Genomic DNA, 24,797 nt, shown 5'->3' on the forward strand with positions numbered 1-24,797 from the left:
TGCCCCATTTCCTCTGATCTTTATCTCGAGACCATTTCTGTTGTAATATAGAGATATTTTCTCTTTATAACGAGAAACCAGGCTGTATGTATTTCTTTAAGTCAAGTCATGCGTTAGTGGTTTCACTCGTCCAACCCTGTTGGCTGTTGGCGTGCATCACAGTCACGAAAGGGGCTAGTCGTGCGTCAAGCGAACCTGTATGTTTCCTAAATTGTGATGCAGTTTACTGCCTGGGCATAATTTATTCAATTAAATTCATTTTCCTTAATATTTTTTAATAACTCAGTCAAAACATGGAAAATAATTGATAAAAAATGCAAACATTCAAAAACCTCTGTGACTTGATGGGGTTGTCATTAGCATCGACGCGTTATTTAGCGAAATAATTGCAGTTTTCATTCACATTTTTATCGATTTAATTGTAAGTGTTTTAAAATGTAAGTGTGAACTGACCCCAATCCTGCTGGGTGTCATCGATTCGTTTGGCGTGGTGTATTTTCAGGGACACAGCGGCTAGCCACGAGTCCATGGCTGCAGTGTTGCTCACCAATCTCCTGTCACAGTTGGAGAGGCAGTGCTCCCAGGAGCAGAACTTCTTGCAACGACACAACCTGAAGATCATCAACCAGCAGCTGCAGGTACCCATATCCACCCCTTGATTGATTGATTGAATCAATCTAAAATCACATACAATACCGGTACACAACATGTACAGCCATCACATATAATCTAAAATCGTCAAGGATTAAGACACAATAAAACCTTACGGTTTATTTCCATTAGTTAGTCAACTTTTGACGATAATACTGATTACAGAAAATAGGGTAATTAAAAAAAATAAAAAAGTGAATACCATTCTGAAAATATATCATACTATTTGTGTTTATACTAGTGGGTGTTTGCTTTATGGTGATGATGTTAGCTGCCCTCCCTGGCTTGTGGCACTAGGGCATGTGCCATATTATGCTCACAACATTGTGTTAACTTCTATAGCTTCATGTTGCATGTCATTATCTCTCTCCCCTGCTTTCCCGTTGCTGATTGATTGAAAACTTTATTAACAGATTGCAGAATGGGTACAATACAGTACAGCTCAAAGGAAAACTCCAACATTTTGGGAAATTAGCTTATTTAACATCTTCCCTGGAGTTAGACAAGAAGATACATACCTTTTTTTGTCTCTGTGCGTGCATTTAGCTTAGGGAACAGTCGCTCCGTTAGCGTAGCTTAGCTTCATCACTGGAAGTGGGGGAGGGTTAGAGCCTGACGTTCCCTACAGTCACGAAATACACTCCAAATACAACTCCAAAACGTTCCTGCAAACATGTTGTGACCTGTGTATTTACCACGTGGAGAAATAAAAAATAATTGAATTTGACAATTACGTTTTCTAAGCAGATATACTCGGAACAATTTTTTGCCGAACGACTCCTCTCTGAGCGCAGTCAGTGATTTCTACGTGAAGCCCTGTTTGTTTACATTCTCATTCATTCAAAGGATCCGAACCGATTGAAGTTTATGGATACCATGACTTAAAATCCTCTTACCTTGACGATCAAAAGCCTCCCCAATTTAGAAAACAGTAATCCAATGGCTGGTATTTATATACTACTAACTACTGCACGCAACTGTACAAGCAAAACTGTACATTGGAATATTGACAACCATACTAGGTAATTTACTGTACATTGGAGGGGGTTGGGGGGGGGACTATGACCTCTGCCAGTGGGTCTTGGACTTCCTGACTGGCAGACCCCAGGTGGTGAGAGCAGGCAACTGCACCTCCTCATCCATCACCCTCAACATAGGGGCTGTGTTCTGAGTCCCCTCCTCTACTCCCTGTACACACACGACTGTGTGGCTCAGCGGAGTAGCAATACAATCATCAAATTTGCTGACGACACAGTGGTGGTGGGCCTGATCTCTGCCAACGACGAGAGGGCCTACCTGGAAGAGGTCAAGGTCCTGGCGGGATGGTGCCAGGAAAACAGCCTCTCCCTGAACGTCAGCAAAACAAAGGAGATGATTGTGGACTTCAGGAGGTCGGGGGTCAAGGACTACAGCCCCCTCAGCATCGACGGGGCACCGGTTGAGAGAGTCAACAGCTTTAAGTACCTCGGAGCCTACATATCCGAGGACTTGACATGGACCACACACATTGACAGTGTTGTGAAGAAGGCACGACAACGCCTCTACTTCCTCAGGCGCCTAAGGAAGTTCCAAGTCAGTCAGAAGATCCTTAAGAACTTCTACTCATGTACAATAGAGAGCATCTTGACCGGCAACATCACCTCCTGGTTTGGGAATAGCACTGCACAAGACCGAAGCAGACTACAAAGAGTGACACGTTCAGCCGAACGCACAATTGGAGGGGGGCTCCCCACCCTCCAGAACATTTACAACAAGCGTTGCAAGGGCAAGGCTAAGAGAATCATTAAAGACTCCAGTCACCCGAACAACTGCCTCTTTGAACTGCTGCGGTCAGGCAAGCGATACCGGAGTCTCAAGGCGAGCACAGAAAGACTCAGAAGAAGCTTCTATCCCCAGGCCATCAGGCTGCTAAACGAACAATGAATGAACACTACACAACAACAACCACCATAGATCCTCCCCTACACAACAACAACCACCAAACGCACATAGCACACACATCCACACGCACACACTCACTTTAAACAAACACACTGTAGCACCCACTCCACACACTTTATAGCACACACCCACTTTAAACAAACACACTGTAGCACCCACTCCCCACACTTTATATTTATTGATGAAGGATTGCACTACAACTCGTACACCTTACTGTAAATTGTACCTAAATTGTACCTCATCCCATTTCTGCTTTGCACTATATAGTACTGTACATTAGTACACTGCATAGTATTGTATATTATATGGTAACTCAGAACATTGTACATATGTCTATACCGAACACTGTGACCTCATTTTCTTCTTCTAAACTACATGCTATACTATGTTATTTGATACTATCTTGTCTAGCACAGTCTCTGGAGCGTAACAGTAAGAAGCATTTTGTATGAAAGTATTCTGTACTTCTGTATGACAACTATTAAAGAAACTTGAAACTTAACTTGACACTGTACAAACAAGCAAAACTGTACATTGGAATATTGACAACCATACTAGGTAAATTACTGTACATTGGAGGGGGTTGGGTTAGGACATTTACAGGGGCCAGTTTCGAATTGCAGTCTCCCGTAGGTGTTCTTTGAGAGTGGTTTTGAAAGTGGGTAGTGATTCACATTCCTTTACAGCTTTGGGTAGGGCGTTCCACATTGATGTGGCATAATTGCGAAACGTGTTTAGTCCCTTGTTTGAGCCGAATCTGGGTTTGACATGATTTGTGGAGCTCCCTCTGGTGTTGTGATCGTAGTATTCACTGACCTTTGGGAAGTATTTTGACATGTACATGGGTACCTTGGTCGTGTAGTGTATCTTGTAGACCAGGCCCATTGCAAGTTGCTGTACTCTGTCATCTACTCTAAGCCATCCTAGGTTGTCAAAGTGGGCAGGGGTGAGGTGGGTTCTAGGTAGGGATGCCCCGATCACGTTTTTTGCCACCGATACCGATCACCGATCGTCGTGAGCCATATCGGCCGATACCGATCCGATACAGATCATTTTTTATTAAATTTTTTTTTAAATATATTTTATATAATTTAATTTTTAAATTTTTTATAAAATATATATATTATATAATTAGACTTGTACTTGTATTATCTGCGAGACATCGCCACCACGCAACAAGTCAAAATGCTCGCTATCTGCAAACAGCTCCACTGTCTGTGTGTACTAGTAGCCTCCAGCTACGGCCAGGATTCTCCGGCGCTGCAGCTGGACCCTCCGGCGCTGCAGCTGGACCCTAGTATTGGTATAACGTTAAATCACATTCAGCAAGCCCTAAGCTCGAATACGCATCGAGTCAATGTTATAAGACATTGATATCAGGAGCTATCTGTAGCTACTGCTAGCCGGATATATAACGTTAAGACGACGCCTCAGTGAACTATTTAGTTGAATGGGACATTTAGTTTTGAACAGTGAACTAACGTCAGCTAACGCGAGCTAACGGAGGTGTCAACATGCACTACAAGACTTGCTGGAGCATTTGTTGATATCAGGAGCTATCGGTAGCTAGCCGGCTAAATACCGTTAGACAATGCCTACTAAAAGTGAATAGTTGACTGGGTAATTTTGTTTAAACAGTAACGATAGGGGGGGCAGGTGGCGCACGGAGATTACATTCGTCACCAACACCGGGAGACACTAGGATTCGCCTGTTCGAATCCAGCTCCCGGCGTTGCTATCAGCTTGGCTGGCCTCTCACACTGATACAATTGGCTGTATCAGGGGGTGGGAAAGCTGAAGGGTGGGTCCTGGGCGTTGTGGACAGCGACCCCTACAGTTCGGTCGGGGCGCCTGCTCAGCGAGGGTTGGAACTGAGGAGAGATAGTGTGGCCTCCCACACGCTACACTCTCCCCGGTGAGAACCTGCGCGGCCAGGTTGGCCTGCCCCAGGCTGCACATGCGTCGGAGGAAAGCATGTGACAGTCTCCGGTCTCCCGGACCAACAGTAGGGGAAAGTACGCAACAACCAGGAAGGGTGGGATGGGAGAAAAATCGGGAAAAAAGGAGGGGAAGAAAGATATATATAAAAAAAAAAAAAAACAGTAACTATAGCTAGGTAGCTAACGTTAGCTCAGGTCGAATGCACTATAGACTGAGCAGACTGTACACGGGTGCGGGCGGGGCTAGGGAGGAGGAGCAGCGGCAGTTTGCAGGTCCTGTGTGTCTGAGACAGACAGCGAGTGAGATCTCCGCTTGATCGGTTTCCGCGATCGGCGAATATGACTCATTATCGGAATTCACCAATCGCATATTTATACTGATTATCGGCCGATAACGATCGGTGGCCGATCGATCGGGGCATCCCTAGTTCTAGGAGTAAGGTCAAGCAGTAGTCTGACCAGTTTGTTTTGAGATGTTTGTAATTTAGTTTTTAGCGCCTTTGAGGTGCTTTGGTACCATGAGGGGGGGTGGAGCGGAGCTGAGTTAAGTTAACAACATACTCGTTGTCACCATACATAACGCTTATATTGAAACACGTTGACATTAGGGCCGTTCTTTCAACCTAAAAGTGCACTCTCTTCAACCTCAAGCCTAAATTCCTTAGCGACCCGTGTTACCAAGTATACAAACCAGCGCGCACATTCGATACACACAGATATGAAACGAGTCATACGGAGCGTATAACGGAGGCTGACATTAGAGCAATATGACTCACAAACTCACGACAGTAGTACACAACTACACATACAGATGCACAAAATGTATTCTGCATTGATTAAGTGATAATCAAAACCCAGCTTAAGCCATTAAACCAATGTAGTGAATCGCGAAGCCAATACGCACACACACAGTCAAACTGGAACGCTTTACCAAACATACACTACCACCAGCATTCATATCTCATACGTTCATCTTCCAATCGCTTAACCATAACATAACTTACTTACCGGTACCCAAACAACGTGTCCCTGAGTCCACATTCATGCACGAATCAATTTCAAAACGTTAGAAAAACGCTCCGTTTCCCGATTCCTCAATCATCCAATGTCTGGAAGTGGGCCCATGGTTAATAAACGGTCCATAACTGCATTCTATAGAAGAATAAGTCTTTATTTATCGTGCAGATTAACACATGCAAGATGAAAGACCCAACGGAACATGCGCGTTGCGTCACCTGCTCAGCTCTGCTCTGACTGAGAGAGGGAAAGACAGACTGCCCTGCCCTCTGCTGGCGCGTGCTGTGCACTACAGAGTTGGCGCACAGTCTGTGACGGTATTGAAAATCATACCGTCGGTATTTCGAAATACCCTGGTATACCGTAATACCGTCATACCGCCCAAGCCTACTTCCCACCCCCTAATACTGCCAATTGTATTAGTATGAACGACCAGCCAAGCTGATTTTATTTTATTTTATTAGGGATCCCCATTAGCTGGTGCGATAGCAACCAGCTAGTCTTCCTGGGGTCCACACACAAAAGAACATACAAAAACAATCACTATTTAAAAAACACAATTATTAAAAATCAGTACACACAATGCATAATGAAACTACTGTAACAATAAGATAGCTAAAATTACATTAGTGTAAAACAAAAACAAAAAATTACTTTACAGTGTTAAAAACTATTTAAAAACAATTTAAGATTCATTTTAAAAGTGAATCTACTGTAAATGCAGCAGAGGTTCCGAGGCAGGCCATTCCAAAGAGTTAATGCTCTAAAAATAAAAGATCTCCCCAAAGCGCTGGTTCTAGGACCTGGCAATTCAAGCTGCTCGTGCACAGTATTACTAAAAACAATTATGTATAAAAACAGGAGTTTTACTGCTCATGACCAACTTGAACAGCACAAGTATATTAACACTTTGATCACCGGGGTTAAATTCATAATTTACCATCCCTCGCCAGCCCTATTTAACATGGAGAAGTTCCCCTTCTTTGCAGGGCTATAACTTTTAAAATTTTATTGCTAAATTGACATTACTATGGCCCATTCAACGTCCTATATCTATTGTTCAGGGTGTAGCAACGTTATACTTTTTCATTCACATATTCATACTAAAATACGGTCTAAAGTATAAGTATGTTTGTATCGTTTTCTGCAGCTTTCTCCAGAACTTGATTTATAGCCCTAAATGCATTATATTGATGATCAAATACAGTTTGGTAGGAATCTGTGCGAGATAAAAAATGTCAACTGTACGTGCTTCTAGGAGTTACTACGTATGATCTGATGTTGACCGGATGGGGGGGGGGTCGTTTATAATTCCGTGGGCAACGTTATATCATTCATCTAGTGTGGGTGATATGATCATTAGAGCAGTTAGTATCGAAGACGTCAACAAATAACGCTGAAACTCACCGTAGCTTCCTCGTAGCGTTGGGAGATGAGCGTGGAACAGAATTTCGTCTATTATGGGATGTCGAAATATCCGATCCATTTCCAGGTTGTATAATAGTATATACGTCTTAATCATGTTGTTTATCGAGTTATTGGTAACGGATCACTATCCGCTGTGATCAGCTCGAGTCCTGGGACTATTAGTGAGTGATCGGACCGAATTGAAATGAGCACCAGCTTCCACTTCCTGTTTCTTCCCCGGGGCGATCCGCCGATCGGCCACCAGATGGCGCTCTTGAACCGTTAGAGAGTTGAGAGGGGCTCACCAGTACATCTCATGTCTCCGGGGGAGAAATATGATTTCGATCACAGATTTTTGAAATATTGATATCAAAGACGCTGTCCAGCGTCTTCGGCAGAATAAGCATGGCGGGGAAAGACGCTGAACAGCGTCTTCGGCGATTTAAAGTGTTAAAAGACAATCTATTTTCAACGTTAAGCCAAGAGAGGCGGGCATGCATACGGCTCACATTAGACCTTAGTAAGCAGCCCAGTACCAACCGTGCTGCCCTGTTCTGGACCACCTGGAGCTTCCTGAGGTCACCACTGGCAGCAGATGACCACATCGCAGAGCAATAGTCAAGATGACATAAAACTAAACTTTGCACTATCTGACATAAAAGGGGACGGGCAATAAAAGAAGCACATTTCCTGGAAATACCAATTGCTCTTCCCATTTTTAAAACAATATAATTAATATGCTGGTAGCAACGCCGAGAGCTGGGTTCGAACCCAGCATCTCCTGCGTTGGTGGCGAGCGCCTTGCCCACTGCGCCACCTAGCCGCCCCCAGTACACACAATTGTTAAGGGGATGCAGACCAGAGAACAACTTTCGTCTGGTTTACATCAGGGTCCCCCATTTTCAATTCATAATGATATTAATGACATACGCAACATACAGATATATATCTTGACATTTCTGACATACATGACATACAGGCAGGGGTGTAAAGTACTTGAGTAATTGTACTTCGTTACAATACGTAAGTACTTTTTTGGGGGATTTGTACTTTACTCAAGTATTATTAGGTTTGCATACTTGTACTTTTACTCAATTACATTTCAGAGAAAAAAAACATACTTTTTACTCCTTACATTTAAAATGCAGACCTACAAAGTACAAATCTCGCAGGTCCAACCATTTTAATTAGTATATTTGTTTCTCTGGCCGAACTAATGTTAACGTTATTAATTCTACGGCCGAACTTTATTTAAAAACAGCCAATCAAATCCCCATCAATTGAAAATGAACCCGCCCATACCCATGCTGATTGGTCCTTGTGCAAGACTAGAAAGCATGGATCTTTGATTAAACACCTGCTATCAGAAGAATAGACAGTCAGAAAAAAGTTTTCACTTTTAGTTTTTAGTACATTTAAAAGTAGAAACTTTTTGACTTTTACTCAAGTGTGTTTTTAGCCAGATACTCTGACTTTTACTTGAGTAAGATTTTGAGACGGTACCCATACTTTCACTTACTAAGTATAATTTCGGGGTACTTTTTACACCCCTGCATACAGGTATACAGTAGGTACATTTGTGACATACAAGATATGCAAATATACAGTACTGTTAACCAGAGATCCTAATGGATAATATACATACGAGGGGGAGGAAACTGTACATTAGGAGGGGGTGGGTGGGAAGAGGGGGTTTGGACATTTACGGAGGCCAGTTTCGAATTGCAGCCTCCTGTAGGTGCTCTTTGAGAGCGGTTTTGAAGGTGGGTAGGATTCAATTTTTTTTTACGGCTGTGGGTAGGGCGTTCCACATTTCTATGTGGATGACTGTTTGAAGAGCTCAGCGACTGAAGAGGAAGCTATCCAGATGATAACGGATCTTATTGTTCTGTGTCGCAAGGGGGGCTTCATCTTGGAGAAGTGGATCAGCAACAGTCGTGGTGTTTTACAGTCCATCGTAGCAGAGCAAAGGGCCAATGATCTAAAGGAGTTGGATCTGGACAGAGACAAACTTCCAATGGAAAGGGCTCTTGGCCTACTATGGTGTGTGGAGACGGACTCTTTCAGGTTCAAGATCGAGTTGAAACAACAGTCTCTCACCAGACGTGGTATGCTGTCCATTGCCAGCTCAGTATACGATCCTCTAGGTTTCCTGGCACCAGTCACTTTGCGTGCAAAAATAATGCAGCAGGAACTCTGCAGAAGAGGATGTGGGTGGGATGATGACTTGCCACGGGACATCATACACCAATGGAAAAGGTGGTTGGAGGAATTGGAGCAGCTGGCTGCATTCCAGACGAATAGGTGCATTAAGCCAGTGGCTTTTGGGAAGGTCTGACATGCCCAACTACACCACTTTGCCGATGCCAGTGAAGGTGGATATGGAACGGTATCGTATGTCCGGATGTTGAGTCAGGAAAACCACATCCAGGTTACCTTTCTAGTTGGCAAAGCCAGAGTAACACCACTGAAAGCTGTGACTATTCCTCGGCTGGAGTTGACGGCTGCTGTCCTTGCTGTCAGAGTGGACTCACTGTTGAAGGCAGAGCTGAAGTTCCAGTTGGAGGAGTCGGTATTTTCGACTGACAGAGAAAGGTCTGAACCCTCACAGTGGAGACATGTCTGTTCCAAAGACAATCCAGCTGACGATGCGTCAAGAGGAATGAGGGTCTTGGACTTCCTGAATGGCAGCAGGTGGCTTGAAGGTCCTGCATTTCTTTGGAAGCCAGCAGTGGAGTGGCCCAAAACTGTGTTGGACGTCTCAGTGGATTCAAATGACCAGGAGGTCAAAAAGGAGGCAACAGTAAACGCCATCAGTGTGGGTGACATAGCCAGTCCTACTTACCAGCTAATTTCCTACTTCTCAGACTGGAAGAGGCTGAAGACTGCAGTTGCCTGGTTCCTCAGGTTGAGGGTCATGTTGTTGGAACAGAGCCGTCTGAGAAAGCAGGCTGCAAGTCAAAAGCTCACAGCAACATCTATGAGCAGCACTTTGACGCTGCAGGATCTGCAGAGAGCAGAGGTTGCCATCGTTGGCTACTGTCAGCGACTGAGATTCGGTGAAGAGATTGCTGCTTTAACATCTGGGAAGGCAGCAGTGAGTCGACAGAGTCCCATATATAAGCTGGATCCAGTGTTTGAAGATGGACTCTTGAGAGTTGGAGGAAGACTGAGGATCAATGCCAGAGGAAGCTAAACATCCGCTCATTCTCTCCAAGGACCAGCATGTTTCAATGCTCATTCTCAAGCACGTACACCAGAATCTGGGACATGGTGGAAGGACTCACACACTGTCCAAAGTGAGGAAGAGATTTTGGATCACCAACGCCCATGCAGCTGTTAGGAAGATCATCGCTGAATGCAGCTTTTGCAAACGCTACAATGGCAGAGCAGTGGAGCAAAAGATGGCAGATCTTCCGGCAGATAGAATCCTTCCTGACCTACCACCTTTTACCAACACAGGGGTAGATTACTTTGGACCAGTCGAAGTGAAGAAAGGGAGGTGGTGTCAGGAGAACTGCCTCTCCCTGAACGTCAGCAAAACAAAAGAGATGATTGTGGACTTCAGGAGGTCGGGGGTCAAGGACTACAGCCCCCTCAGCATCGACGGGGCACCGGTTGAGAGAGTGAACAGTTTCAAGTACCTCGGAGCCCACATATCCGAGGACTTGACATGGACCACACACATTGACAGTGTTGTGAAGAAGGCACGACAACGCCTCTACTTCCTCAGGCGCCTAAGGAAGTTCCAAGTCAGTCAGAAGATCCTTAGGAACTTCTACTCATGTACAATAGAGAGCATCCTGACCGGCAACATCACCTCCTGGTTTGGGAATAGCACTGCACAAGACCGTAGCAGACTACAAAGAGTGACACGTTCAGCCGAACGCACAATTGGAGGGGGGCTTCCCACCCTCCAGAACATTTACAACAAGCGGTGCAAGGGGAAGGCTAAGAGAATTATTAAGGACTCGAGCCACCCGAACAACTGCCTCTTTGAACTGCTGCGGTCAGGCAAGCGATACCGGAGTCTTAAGGCGAGCACAGAAAGACTCAGAAGAAGCTTCTATCCCCAGGCCATCAGGCTGCTAAACGAACAATAATCGCTAAACGAACAATAATCACTATGCAACAACCATCAAATGCACACAGCACACACACCCACACGCACACACTCACTCAAACAAACAACACACTGCAGCACCCACTCTCCACACTTTAGATCACACAAACACACTTACACTTTATATTTATTGATAAAGGATTTGCACTACAACTCGTACACCTACTGTGAATTGTACCTAAATTGCACCTCGTCCCATTTCTCCATTTCTGCCTTGCACTATATAGTATTGTATATTAGTACACTGCACAGTATTGTATATTGTATGGTAACTACGTCTATTCTGCATCGAACATTGTACATATGTCTAAACTGAACACTGTGATCTCTTTTTTTTTACTTCTAATTTTACTATGTTTTTATTTCATACTTATCTTGTCTTGCACAGTCTCTGGAGCGCAACAGTAAGAAGCATTTTGTACAAAAGTATTCTGTACTTCTGTATGACAACTATTAAAGAAACTTGAAACTTGAAACTTGAGGTACGGAGTCATATTTACCTGTATGGCAAGCAGGGCCATCCATCTGGAGGTTGCGGTGTCATTGGACACAGACGCATGCATCAATGCTCTGAGGCGTTTTATCAGCAGGAGAGGACAAGTGGCGCACTTACGGTCCGATAATGGTACCAATTTCGTTGGGTCAGAACGAGAACTGAAGGAGGCTCTGGCCGTTTTGAATCAAGACAAGATCCATGGAGTTCTGGCACAAGTTGGAATCCGTTGGAGCTTTAATCCACCGGCAGGTTCACATCACGGTGGCGTCTGGGAACGGATGATCCGCCTGGTGAGAAGGGTTCTCAGTTCTGTCAGCAGAGGTTGGATGATGATGGGCTTCATACAGTGTTTTGTGAAGTGGAGGCCATTTTGAATGACCGTCCAATAACCAAGCTCTCTGATGATCCCAACGACCTGGAGCCACTTACACCGAACCATCTTCTTCTCTTGAAGGGTAAACCAGCTTTGCCACCTGGAGTGTTCGATCCACATGACCAGTATGTAAGAAGACGATGGCGGCAAGTCCAGTATCTTTCAGATCTTTTCTGGAAAAGATGGGTACGTGAGTACTTGCCCTTGCTTCAAGAGAGGCAAAAGTGGAACCAGAGGAAAAGGAGTTTGACAGCTGGTGATATTGTGGTCATCATGGACTCTTCAGCTCCTCGTGGGTCCTGGCCACTTGGCAGGGTTCTAGAGGTCTTTCCAGACAAACAAGGTCTGGTGCGGTCTGTGAAATTGCAGACTAAAAGTAGCACCATTGTAAGGCCGGTGACCAAACTGTGTTTGGTTCATGAAATGTAGATGCACTTGATCCATGACATGTTTTGGCTCTTATTTGTTTTGTTTATTTATTTTTTTAATTGTTATGTCTGCCTGCCTTAACAATTAGGGGCCGGTGTGTAACGACTAAAATGGATAAATGTGCAGTGGATTTATGTGACCAGAAGGTGGCGCTTCTTTTATTTAAGCGTCAGGTAAACCTGTAGGAGGAGGAGTTTTGACCCGAAAAAGGGCAATGGTTTTTGACCGCACGTACGACGCAGGTCTCAGGTCGAAATGTTTGTATCCAATTAGATATCGTATTCATTATCATTTAATCAGTTTAAGGAACAAAAACAAGGATATTCTGTTTGCACGGTGAAGCAAATAAATATCATTTTCCAAGTAAGCTGCCTGCATTGTGTCATTGGGACTGTTTGGTATGAGACCAGGAATATAACGGTGCGTCAGCCAGTCTAACTACGGATCAAGATTTCTCAGTAGCTCCGTATAAGACGGGAGCTCCTTTAATAGGTACCTTAGTGGTGTAGTGTATCTTGTAGACCAGGCCCATTGCAAGTTGCTGTACTCTGTCATCTACTCTAAGCCATCCTAGGTTGTCAAAATGGGCAGGGGTGAGGTGGGTTTTAGGAGTAAGGTCAAGTAGTAGTCTGACCAGTTTGTTTTGTGATGTTTGTAATCTCGTTTTTAGTGCCATTGAGGTGCTTTGGTACCATGAGGTGCAAGCATAGTCGTAGTACCCTTGAATGAGTGCTCCTGCTAGAGAGTACTCTTCAGGGTATTCTTGTTTACCAGAGAGGAGATCCGGTACAAGTATCTTGTTCGTTGGTTGACTTTTTTGATTCCATTGGATGCCATTTTGTCACAGGAAAGATTTGCCTCTAGGATGGAACCCAGGTATGTAATTTCATCTTTCCTTGTGACAATATTGTCACCCACTGTAACAGAGAAGCCGTTGGTTTTGCTGAGTTTGTTATTTGATCCGAAGAGAATGGAGTCTGTTTTACCCAGGTGTAATGATAGTTTGTTATCAGCAAGCCAGGTGCAGATTCTGCTGAGTTCTGAGCTGACGGTTTTTTCAACCTGTAACTTGTTCTTGTCAGAGACCAGCAGGGCTGAGTCGTCCGCAAACAGGAACAAGTTGCAGTCACAAGCTGACGACATGTCATTTGCATAAATTAGGAACAGTAACGGTCCTAGTATGCTTCCTTGTGGAACACCACAGCTCACTGGGAGGGAGGGGGGGGTATAGAGTACCGTTTACCTCTACCATCTGTTCTCTCCCCTCCAGGTAGGATTGCATCCAGCTCATTGATAAACTATCAAAACCAATTGCTTTTAGCTTGTCAATCAGAATGGGGTGATTGACAGTGTCGAAGGCCTTTTGTAGGTCCAGCATGACCATGTCGCAGTATTTGCCTGCGTCCACCTCTTGTTTGATGTGGCCATTCAAATAGCATGTGTCAGTGGAGTGGGATGTTCTGAAGCCAGATTGGAATTCGTAGATTCAATTTTTTTTCCCGCGAGGTACTTTTCGACCTGTTCATAGACAGTTTTTTCGATGACTTTCGAGATGGAGGTAAGAATAGAAACAGGGCGTTAGTTGCCTGGGTCTAATTTGCTGCCTTTTTTGTGCAGGGGGGTCACTCTTGCAATTTTGAAGACTTTGGGGACGTGTCCCTGTTTAATGGAGAGGTTTATTATGTGTGTAATGACTGGGGTGATGGCGGCTGCTGAGTCTCTGAGGAATTTGGAGGGGATATTGTCATGGCCAGTGGCCTTGTTAGGTTGGAGGGCACTTTTTTGAGTACCTCATCTGTTGTTACCATTTCAAGTTTGAAGTCATCTTTGCGGACCCTCTCGGACCCTCTCTAGCTGATGTATTGTCCAATAAAGGAGAAACGCCTTGAACATGTAGAGCATACACAGTAGAAATCATATACTGTTTGAATTTACAAATGAACACCATCACCAGACAAATGCTGGTGTATCTTGTCTGCTTCTCCGTAATTTATACTAGGCTCTCTGTTTTAACATCAGTAGCTATTTAATGTACTATTCAATCAAGACGTTTCTATTATACTTTGTCTGCTAAATAATTAAATTGGCCAGTGGAATTCTGAATCCACTTACCACTGTGGGCAGTTGATGAAATTTGATGATGACCTGCATGCTTTATGCCAAAGGGTGAATTTAACAATGAATTGTAGTCTACTCTGATGATGTGTTTTCGCTACAACAGCGATATTTATACTTCCTTAATAATTTGAGGCAGGTGTATGCATTTGACTCAAAAGGGTAAGTGTAAAGTAAAAGGCTGTTTTTGTTTTGTTTGGCTGCACATACATGTATTCTGATCTTGCAGATACCTTCAACTGAGAAATGCTGCTACTTAATTGAACTGTTCTCATTTCTCAATATCTCAAAGTAGCAGTAATGCCGGTACATGCAAAAATGTGACCGTTCATTCTGTCAGGGACATTTGTCTCTGCACAATTCTAAGACAAAATTCAACTTACTCTGTCTATTTACTGATGGGAAATTGATTGATTGAGTTTTATTGTGGAGTAAAAGACAGCATCCAAGGGATAAATACATGAGAAAGTGCAAGCACTTATTTCCATCATGGTCCCTGATTTTGGACATGGACAGACATCATAAAACATAGAGCATCATAATAAAACACAGAGAATCATAATAAAACATAGATCATCATAATAAAAACATAGAGCATCATAATAAAACATATAGCAACCCCATAAAACATTAACCTGTATTTCACTTCTACATACTATCAACAGACTATAGACAGATACGTCCTACCCTCTCCTTCCTAGACGTGGTTACTCTACAATTCACTGGCTAGCCATTTCTTTGTGGCACGTCTAAAGCCTCCCCCCTCTTCAATGCTTTTCAGGGCCACTGGAAGCTTGTTCCACTCCAATGCCGCAGAATATAAAAAAGTATTCGTAACCATTAATGAGTTGAATTTTGGAAGTATAAAATCAGTACTGCTCCTTCTAGTGGAATATGAATGATTGTATACTGACCTTTGTCCCTATAAAAAACAATGTAAAATTGATCTGGAAAGCAAATTGTGTGTGAAGTTCAACAAAGAGTGTAGGGCTTTGAGCCAAAACATCTACAGGAAGTGAGCTGAGGCTGGGGTTTGTTGACGCCAGTGGCCAGTGTGTTTTACAGCAACTGAATCAGAAAGGGAGACGTGTATCTTTGCAGAACAGAACATTATGAGGTTTTCGACAATACTGTTTCCGCTGTGCATTTCCGGTGTGTGTAAGTGAGCACTATGTAGTCGATGTTTCTCACAGGAAGCAGTAACTCATGTAGGGTGGTTTTGGGTGGGGACATGTGTGATGTTATACACAGTACAGTATGTGTATGAATTTAGAATGATATGATATCTTAGATCTTTAAAAATGACAGTCCTCAACATCTCCTGCTGTTAAATAGAGGTTGCTAGCTATGTAGTATCGCATAGCCATACCTCTCCCCACACTACGTTAGCACTGTGCCAGCATCAGAGAGAGGTCTGGCTGAACCTATTATTATTCTGCTATAGGGGGAAAACAAGCTCTGGCTCGTTTGTATTTCTTTAAACCAATCACAATCATCTTGTACAGCACTTTGCAACATACTGGAACAACATCGCTTTTTGAGCTTTGAAAATGTCAAAGTCTTAAAAAGCACTTGTTTTATCTACAAATGCCTACATGGACTACCTCCCCCCCCTGTACATGAATTCATATATAAAAAAAGAACCATTGGACTTGGCACCAGGTCAGACACCAGAGGTGACTGAATGGTCCAATGTAGACTGACCACGTTTGGCCAATAGTCCTGTCTATAAAAGGCAGCCAAACGTGGAACAGTCTCTCCATTTCCCTAAGGGAAAGCCTTGCTTCTTTTAGAGGGCAATGCAAAAAATGGCTGAAGACATGTGACCACATGTGACATATCTCTAGCCACTAGTATGGATGGAAATTAGCCTTGTGCTAAATCCGGCAATTTTTACACTCCACTGTGTTCATTATTTAGCATTGTCCCGTCCAAGTAAACAAATAAAGTAAAGTCAAAAGGAATGATGAATGAATGGCAGCACAGTGGGCAACCTAAAGGTCAGAGCATTGAGCTTGTGAACGGAAGGTCAGTGTTATGTTTAGACATGGTGGTGTTGTAGGTAGGACCCAAACGCAGATAGGGTAGTGAGGAAGCAGCAGGACAAGGCGGATAGTTTCAAGGAGCTTTACTGAAACACACAACTTGAAAACCTCTCAGCTAATGCTGGAAGAGGGAAAAACTAAACTAGGGAATACACAAAATAACCTAACATAAACTGGAACAAGACTAGACTAGACGGGGTATGAACAAGGTATAGCAGGCGGAGGGAATCGGACAAGGCAGGAACAAATACACGAACAGCAAACAATGAACGCACAATGGGAGACAGGGCAGACTAGACATATATACACAGGTTGATTGACACATGAGGGCTGGTTAACAATGAGGCACGGCGGCTGGGTGGCGCAGTGGACTAAGGGCTCGTCACCAATGCGAGAGACACTGGTATCGAATCCGGCTGTCGGCGTTGCCTCCGGCTTGACCGGCCGTCATACTGGCTCAAATGGCAGTCAGCAGGAGGGAAGCCGGTGGGTGGGTCCGGGTCGTTGTAAACAGCGACTCCTACAGTTCGGTCGGGGCGCCTGCACAGCGAGGGAAGGATCTGGAGGGAGGTAGTGTGACCTTCCACACGTTACACTCTCCCAGTGAGAGTCCGCGCTGCCAGGGGAAAAGAAGTGGTGGGCTGGGTACACGTGTCGGAGAAAGCATGTGATAGTCTCCGTCCTCCCAGACCGACGGTAGGGGGTAGAGTGCTCAACGATCAGGAAGGGGATTGGGAATTGGCATAACGACTAACATTGGGAGGGGAGAAAAACGAAAAAAGAAGAGGGAAAAAGATAATAATAAAAAATGAATACAATGAGGCACACCTGGGAGGGGAAACAGACTGACAGACTAAGGCCTTGTCCAGACGAAAACGATTTTGATCTTTTTCGTTTTCATTTAAAAAAAGTTTTACATAAAAACGAAAATGTCTCAAGAAATCAGTGCGTGCCACAAATGTACAAAATAAATCTCTTTCCTGTTTTTTACGTTGATCTTTTATTTTGAAAACCCCTCACCGGAAGTGTTGTTGTTGTTTTTGATAACTTGAGCTAACGTAACGTTAGTTTCTAAAGGAGTGGAGAGAGAGAGAGAGGCCGCGGCTCAAACTACCTGTGTTGTATTAACGTAATTGATTGATGTTTAACTTGTCCCTGTGTCCAGTAATTTCGACTAGCAAACGTTGTCTGTATTTAACGTTACCTCAGGATACCACTGTCTATTGTATTTAGTTGGTTAGCTATTTAGCTAATGTTGATAGCATTTTGAATAGCATCAATGCTAGCTGGCTGGCTACAGCTCAACACCAGCCATGGGAATACTATTTACTAAATTATGGAGGCTTTTTAATCGTCAAGGTAAGAGAGGATGTGTCATGATCAACTGAAGGCGTATGCTATGGAACAATATGTGCTTGGCTACTACTTGGGTTTTCAGAAAAAGGCCAGCTATGTGACGCTAATCTCTAGCTAGTATCGTGTATTGCATCCTCCCCTCTCTCCAGTGTGTGTGTGTGTGTGTGTGTGTGTGTTTGTGTCTGTCTAAGAACAGGAGATGTACTCAGCCGTTTTTCAGTCTAGTATTAGTATTGGTGTTGCAGCACGCTGCCACTCAACTTATGCACTCTGTACGATGCCATTTCTGTTGTGATGTGGGAGTTTGCACACTTAATTAATTACATTAATAACACTTTAACCTATTGGTAAACAAACGTATTGCTTAAAATATACACTATGACTGCTGTTGTGACATGGTTAGGATGTTTACTGTTGGATACATTTGAAAAAAAACTAGCATTATGTCATACAGTCATGATTTATGACGTGATGTCATTTGCGGTCCGGACTGCACAGGTGGAAGAGGTTAACAAGATGGGAAGGACACAGAGGAACATAGACATTCAAACAAGACACAAGGGTATGAGGAGTCCAAGAGGTGATGAGGGGTATTGTCCAGCAGGTGGGGGAAGAAGTCCATGAATGAGTGGAGGAAGGAGCAGGGACAGGAGGGACATAACAGCCAGGAGTGAAAAAGAAACACTCTATCCTCCCTCAAGGTGCCCATAAACAAGAAATGTAAGGGTCTTTCCGGGGCTTTGGGTGGTTGGGACGTCAAGGATGTTTTGCCACGGAGGCACTTAGGGGTGAGAAAAAAAATCGATATGTAGTAGTATCGCGATACTTTGCGTGGCGATACTGTATCGATACAAGGACACCAAGTATCGATATTTAATTATTCATAAAAAAAAAGATTTAAAAAAAAAATGTATAAGGAAGTTGCATTGTTCATTTCAATACCTGTAATAATACAGTAGTCCACACACACACATGTGCATTCAGTTAAGTTGGAATATGACTGTAATACAAACAGTTCAGTTTGTCAGGTACATGCAACACAGATTACATCTGTCTACTTGATAAAATACAATGTTCTGCAATAAAAATTATTGAAGTGAGATGAACAGACACAATTTTATTTGATTAGATAAAACATGTTGACAAAGTTTTTCTTTGCAGTTGAAAAAAGGTAATAAATAAAATTTGATAATCTTTTATTTTCTTCCGCAATACTCAGTGTATCGCGATATATTTAGTATTGCGATACTATCGTATCGTGACGCAAGTATTGCGATAGTATCGTATCGTGAGGTCTCTGGTGATTCCCACCCCTAGAGGCACTAGTCATTGCCAGGCCCCTCGATAATACTTCTAGTTGTTGTTCATTATTGTTATCATTGTTGTTCCATAGGAAACCAAAATCCAAAAACAATATATTTTCAACCTTTATTTAAACTTGAGGGACACTGAGGTTTCCCTAATTTACGAGTATACAATTAAAAGAGATAGAATAACACAAAGATAAAACTAGATAAAAACAGGAAAATCAGGTTTATTAATCAAACCGATCCTCGAGATCTGTTCGATGCCAAAATGAGAATATGGACATTTATTCATGTTTCTCAAATTCACTATAGCTGAGCGGATAATGCTATTACTCTGAGCAAGCTATGATATTTTTACATTTCGTCAAATAAGTATAATTTAGCTCTCTTTTAAATATCTGTATGAATTAAAAAATAAATAAAAATAAAAATAAAAAAATAACTAACCTTACTGTCATGCACTTGTCCTAATAAACTAACCTACACTGTAGCACTCAACACTTTGATGAACATTGTTGCTCAGCTGATAGAGTTGTGCCCTTCCTGATGGCTTGTCGTACAGAACATGTAAGTCGCTTTGGATAAAAGCGTCAGCTAAATGACTAATTGTAAATGTAAATGAGAACATGAGATTGAAGTCAAATCTCAAAGAAACCTCAGTGTGAATCTTTGCATGAGTTTTTACTAGGGATGTCCGATATTATCGGCCGATATCGGCATTAAAATGTGATATGGGAAAATATCGGTATCGGTTTTCAAATTAATTTTTTTTAATTTTTTTTTTACATTTCTATAACCTTTATTTACCCAGGCAAGCAAGTAAGAACAAATTCTGATTTTATTTATTGTCAAAAGTATGCATAATGTTGTGTTAATTCCACAACAAGAGATATGTAAGGGATAATGTATAGCTACGAGGTCATTGTCGCAAAATAATTGACCGACACAGAGTTTAAAATACAGAGGCGCCGCGCCGAGGTGTTTTAAACGTCAGTGAAGGTCAATTATTTTGCGACAATGATCGAGTATAGCTATACATTATCCCGCTTATTACATGGCTAACTTACTAACAATATACCTAATTAATTTTACATCGACAAGACGAGATCAAATGCAGACCAGTGGAGGCTGCTGACCAAATTTTTAGGTGAAGCACAAATTATTATATTATATATTAAATTATATTTTTTAAACATCCCCAACGCTGCAACACCCCCATTCCTCCCAGGTGTCAGGCTCCTCATTCGCTTCCATTCATTTTGGGGACCATGTTTAAATATCATCCTTCTGAAGTATAAACAAACTATACTGCTGTGACGATTTCAATAAAACAGACCATTCTGAGTCAATTGATTGATTGATTGAAAAGTTTATTAACAGATTGCAGAATGGGTACAGTACAGTACAGCTCAATACATACAATTGTTAAGGGGATGCAGACCAGAGAAAGACTTTCGTCTTGTTTACATCAGGGTCCCCCATTTTCAATTCATCATAACATATATGACATACATGACATACAGATAGACAGTACTGCTACATCTATACATTTATGACATATCAGATTTGCAAATACAGTACTGTTTGTGATACAAAAGTGTCCAGAAAAGGAGTGTATATACATTTGGCGTAGAAACTGTACATTGGAGGAGGTTGGATGGGTGGGGTGGGGTTGGGTGGGGGCTGTACATTGGAGGTGGGGGGGGGGTTGGGTAGGGGACACACACACATTTTACACTGTACATTGGAATACTGACAAAGCCTTACTTGGTCATTTACTGTACAACTAGGTTAGGACATTTGTAGGGGCCAGTTTCGAATTGCAGTCTCACGTAGGTGTTTTTTGAGAGTGTTTTTGAAAGTGGGTAGTGATTCACATTCCTTTACAGCTTTAGGTAGGGCGTTCCACATTGATGTGGCATAATTGCGAAACGTGTTTAGTCCCTTGTTTGAGCCGAATCTGGGGTTTACATGATTTGTGGAGCTCTCTCTGGTGTTGTGATCGTGGTATTCACTGACCTTTGGGAAGTATTTTGACATGTACATGGGTACCTTGGTCGCGTAGTGTATCTTGTAGACCAGGCCCATTGCAAGTTGCTGTACTCTGTCGTCTACTCTAAGCCATCCTAGGTTGTCAAAGTGGGCAGGGGTGAGGTGGGTTCTGGGAGTCAGGTCAAGTAGTAGTCTGACTAGCTTGTTTTGAGATGTTTGTAATTTGTTTTTTAGTGCCTTTGAGGTGCTTTGGTACCATGAGGTGCAAGCATAGTCGTAGTACCCTTGAATGAGTGCTCCTGCTAGAGTCTTCAGGGTATTCTTGTTTACCAGAGAGGAGATCCGGTACAAGAATCGCGTTCGTTGGTTGACTTTTTTTATTACATTGGATGCCATTTTGTCACAGGAAAGATTAGCCTCTAGGATGGAACCCAGGTAGGTAATTTCATCTTTCCTTGTGATAATATTGTCACCCACTGTAACCGAGAAGCCGTCGGTCTTGCTGAGTTTGTTATTTGAACCGAAGAGAATGGACTCTGTTTTGCCCATGTGTAATTAGAGCTGCCGCGGTATTGATATTTTCCTTACCGCACGAATTTGCGAAATATTTCCTACCGCCGCGGTTATTACCGCACAGTGCGCACAAAAAAAAGTTTGAATGCATTTTTTTTTTTTTAGTAGTCTACTCTTATAGCCTGCCTCTAGTCTAATGGCGCTTTTCCACTGCATAGTACCTACTCGACTCAACCCGCTTTAGGCACCTGGTACTTCGTTCCTTTTCCACTGCAGCCAGGTACTACTCCGTTTGTCTCCGTGTGGGGATGCAGGCGGGGCCGCTCGCTTGTGTACACTGAAAGCTCCGTGGGCATAGATGTCCGAGGGCTTGCAGCAAGCCAGAGTTTAACACAGTTTCAATCAATCAATCAATAACAACATTAACCAGACTCTCGTTGCGTCTATTCTGCCAAAGCTAACATTACCTCTCATTGTGTATTCTACCAAGCAAACCCGGGTTTAACGTTACCTCTCGTGTATATCGGCTGACGGTAGTATTACTAGGCTAATAACAACAACAAACTTAACACATCAGCGATCTTGTTTTGACACTAAACTCTCCGCTCGGTGGTAAATTGGGTTGATGTCGGTTTTGTTTCATCAATAAATAAGGCAGAATACACAGTGAATCCATTCTTTTTTGTTTATTGCACTTGGTTCTGTCGCAAAGACGCAAACAAATCCTGAATGAAATGCATCCTTAGCGAGGCAGTAAAGATGGCGGCGCCGGCGTTCTGTTTTTGTTCAGAGGCTACAAAGTGTGACGCGTCTCTCTTCTGACCAGTCAGTGGTCTGCAATGTTTCACATGACTTTTCTGGTACCACTTCTACCCAATAGGGTCGCTTGGAACCGAGTAGGGTATATCTGCAAAGCCGCAAGCCAACTTTATTATTATGATAAAAAACAGCGGTGACGCGGTATTCAGCCTAACTCTGCGGTGAGCGTGATGCAACAGCGATACCGCGGTAATGCGGTTATCGCGGCAGCTCTATGTGTAATGATAGTTTGTTGTCGGCGAGCCATATGCAGATTTTGCCTAGTTCCGAGCTGAGGGCTTTTTCAACCTGTAACTTGTTCTTGTCAGAGACCAGCAGGGCTGAGTCGTCCGCAAACAGGAACAAGTTGCAGTCACAAGCTGACGACATGTCATTTGCATAAATTAGGAATAGTAGCGGTCCTAGTATGCTTCCTTGTGGAACACCACAGCTCACTGTGAGGGGGGGGATAGGGTACCGTTTACTTCCACCATCTGTTCCCTCCCCTCCAGGTAGGATTGTATCCAGCTCACTGATAAACAAAACCAATTGCTTTTAGCTTGTCAATCAGAATGGTGTGATTGACAGTGTCGAAGGCCTTTTGTAGGTCCAGCATGACCATGCCGCAGTATTTGCCCGCGTCCACCTCTTGTTTGATGTGGTCGTTCAAGTAGAGAAGGCATGTGTCAGTGGAGTGGGATGTTCTGAAGCCAGATTGGAATTCGTAGATTAGATTTTTTTCCGCGAGGTACTTTTCGATCTGTTCGTATACTATTTGTTCCATGACTTTCGAGATGGATGTAAGGATAGAAACAGGGCGGTAGTTACCCGGGTCTAATTTGCTGCCCTTTTTGTGCAGGGGTGTTACTCTCGCAATTTTGAAGTCCTTGGGGACGTGTCTCTGTTTTATGGAGAGGTTTATTATGTGTGTGATGACTGGGGTGATGGCTGCTGCTGAGTCTCTGAGGAATTTGGAGGGGATGTTGTCATGGCCAGTGGCCTTGTTTGGTTGGAGGGCGCTCAGTTTTTTGAGTACCTCATCTGTAGTTACCATTTCCAGTTTGAAGTCGTCTTTGTGGACGCCTAGGTTCTTGTAGTATGCTACTATGTGTTCTACCCCATACTGCCCTGAGTGGGAGGGTAGTTTGTTTACCAGTGTTGTGGCTATGTTTGTGAAGAAAGTGTTTAAGTAATTGGCTACATCCAGCTTTTCTGTGATGAGCATGTTGTCCGTCTTTATGTTTATGTTTGAGAACCTGGTTTTAAGTTTTTTACTGCAGCCTAGTTGATTGTTGAGTAATTTCCAAAGTTCACGTGGTTTATTTTTGTTTTCCTCGGTTTTGTCATTGATGAATTTTTTTTTTGCAGTTTTGATCATGGAGTTTACGTCATTTCTTAGTCTGTTTCTTTCTAGTTTGAGTTCAGTCACGTGGTTTTGGAGTTCACTGCTCATGCTTTTGGTAAGCTTTGACTGGCTTTTACGAAACTCAGAGCATTTTTTGTCTCTGGCTTTCATAGCGGTCAGTATTTCAGTGTGCATCCATGGCTCAGCGCGATTTTTTACCCTGGTGGTTCTTAGGGGGGCCATGTTGTTTAGTATTGATGAAAATTTGGTTTTGAAGCCAAGCCAAGTTTCTTCAACCAGTGTACCATTGAGTTCATCTGACCAGTCCAGACTCTCCAGTTCAAGGTTAAAGGCCTCGCTAGAGTAGGTTTTGAGGTCTCTAGATGTGACAGCCAGCCTTTAATTTTAGCTTTTTGCGGGTACAGAATATCATATAATGATCACTTAACCCACATGCTATAACCCCTTTATTGGAGATCTTGGACTTGTCAGAGGTCAGTATGAGGTCAATGGTAGTCTGAGTTGATTCACATATCATTGTGGGTTGGGTGATTAGTTGGCTGAGGCCGTGCAGATCACAAAACCTATTGAAGGATTTGAAGACGGGTGCATCTTTTTGTTGCATATCCGTGTTCCAATCCCCAATAAGAATTTTTTCCGCATCCTCAGCTCCAGCTAAGCACACATCCAGAGTATCATAAAAGCCAGTTTGATCTGGCGGTCTGTATATTGTGCCGACTAGAACAGATTTTGCCCTTTCAAATAAAATTTCCACCCATACGGTTTCAATTGTCTCATGATGAAGGTCAGTACGGGTAATGAATTTGGTGTCCTTATGTATGTACATACAAACACCACCTCCATACTGGTTTCTGTCATTACGGACTATAGTATAGTTCTCTAATTCTATTTCAGGGTCTGTTACAGATGGATCAAGTTTAGTTTCAGT

At 43.0% G+C, this 24,797-nt stretch overlaps 1 protein-coding gene across 3 annotated transcripts in view; it reads left to right on the top strand.

The window, feature by feature from the left end:
* The window catches only part of stat4 (signal transducer and activator of transcription 4), a 194,721-nt gene that overhangs the window by 5,330 nt on the left and 164,594 nt on the right, over positions 1 to 24,797 (top strand). For all 3 annotated transcript variants that reach the window (XM_084310003.1, XM_084310001.1, XM_084310002.1), the window contains exon 3: positions 503 to 638. In XM_084310003.1, the coding sequence (XP_084166129.1) occupies positions 503 to 638 (136 nt within the window). The remainder of the gene's footprint in view (positions 1 to 502; positions 639 to 24,797) is intronic.

The sequence above is a fragment of the Notolepis coatsorum genome (genome assembly GCF_963971535.1).
Source record: "Notolepis coatsorum genome assembly, chromosome: 3".
NCBI lineage: Eukaryota > Metazoa > Chordata > Actinopteri > Aulopiformes > Paralepididae > Notolepis > Notolepis coatsorum.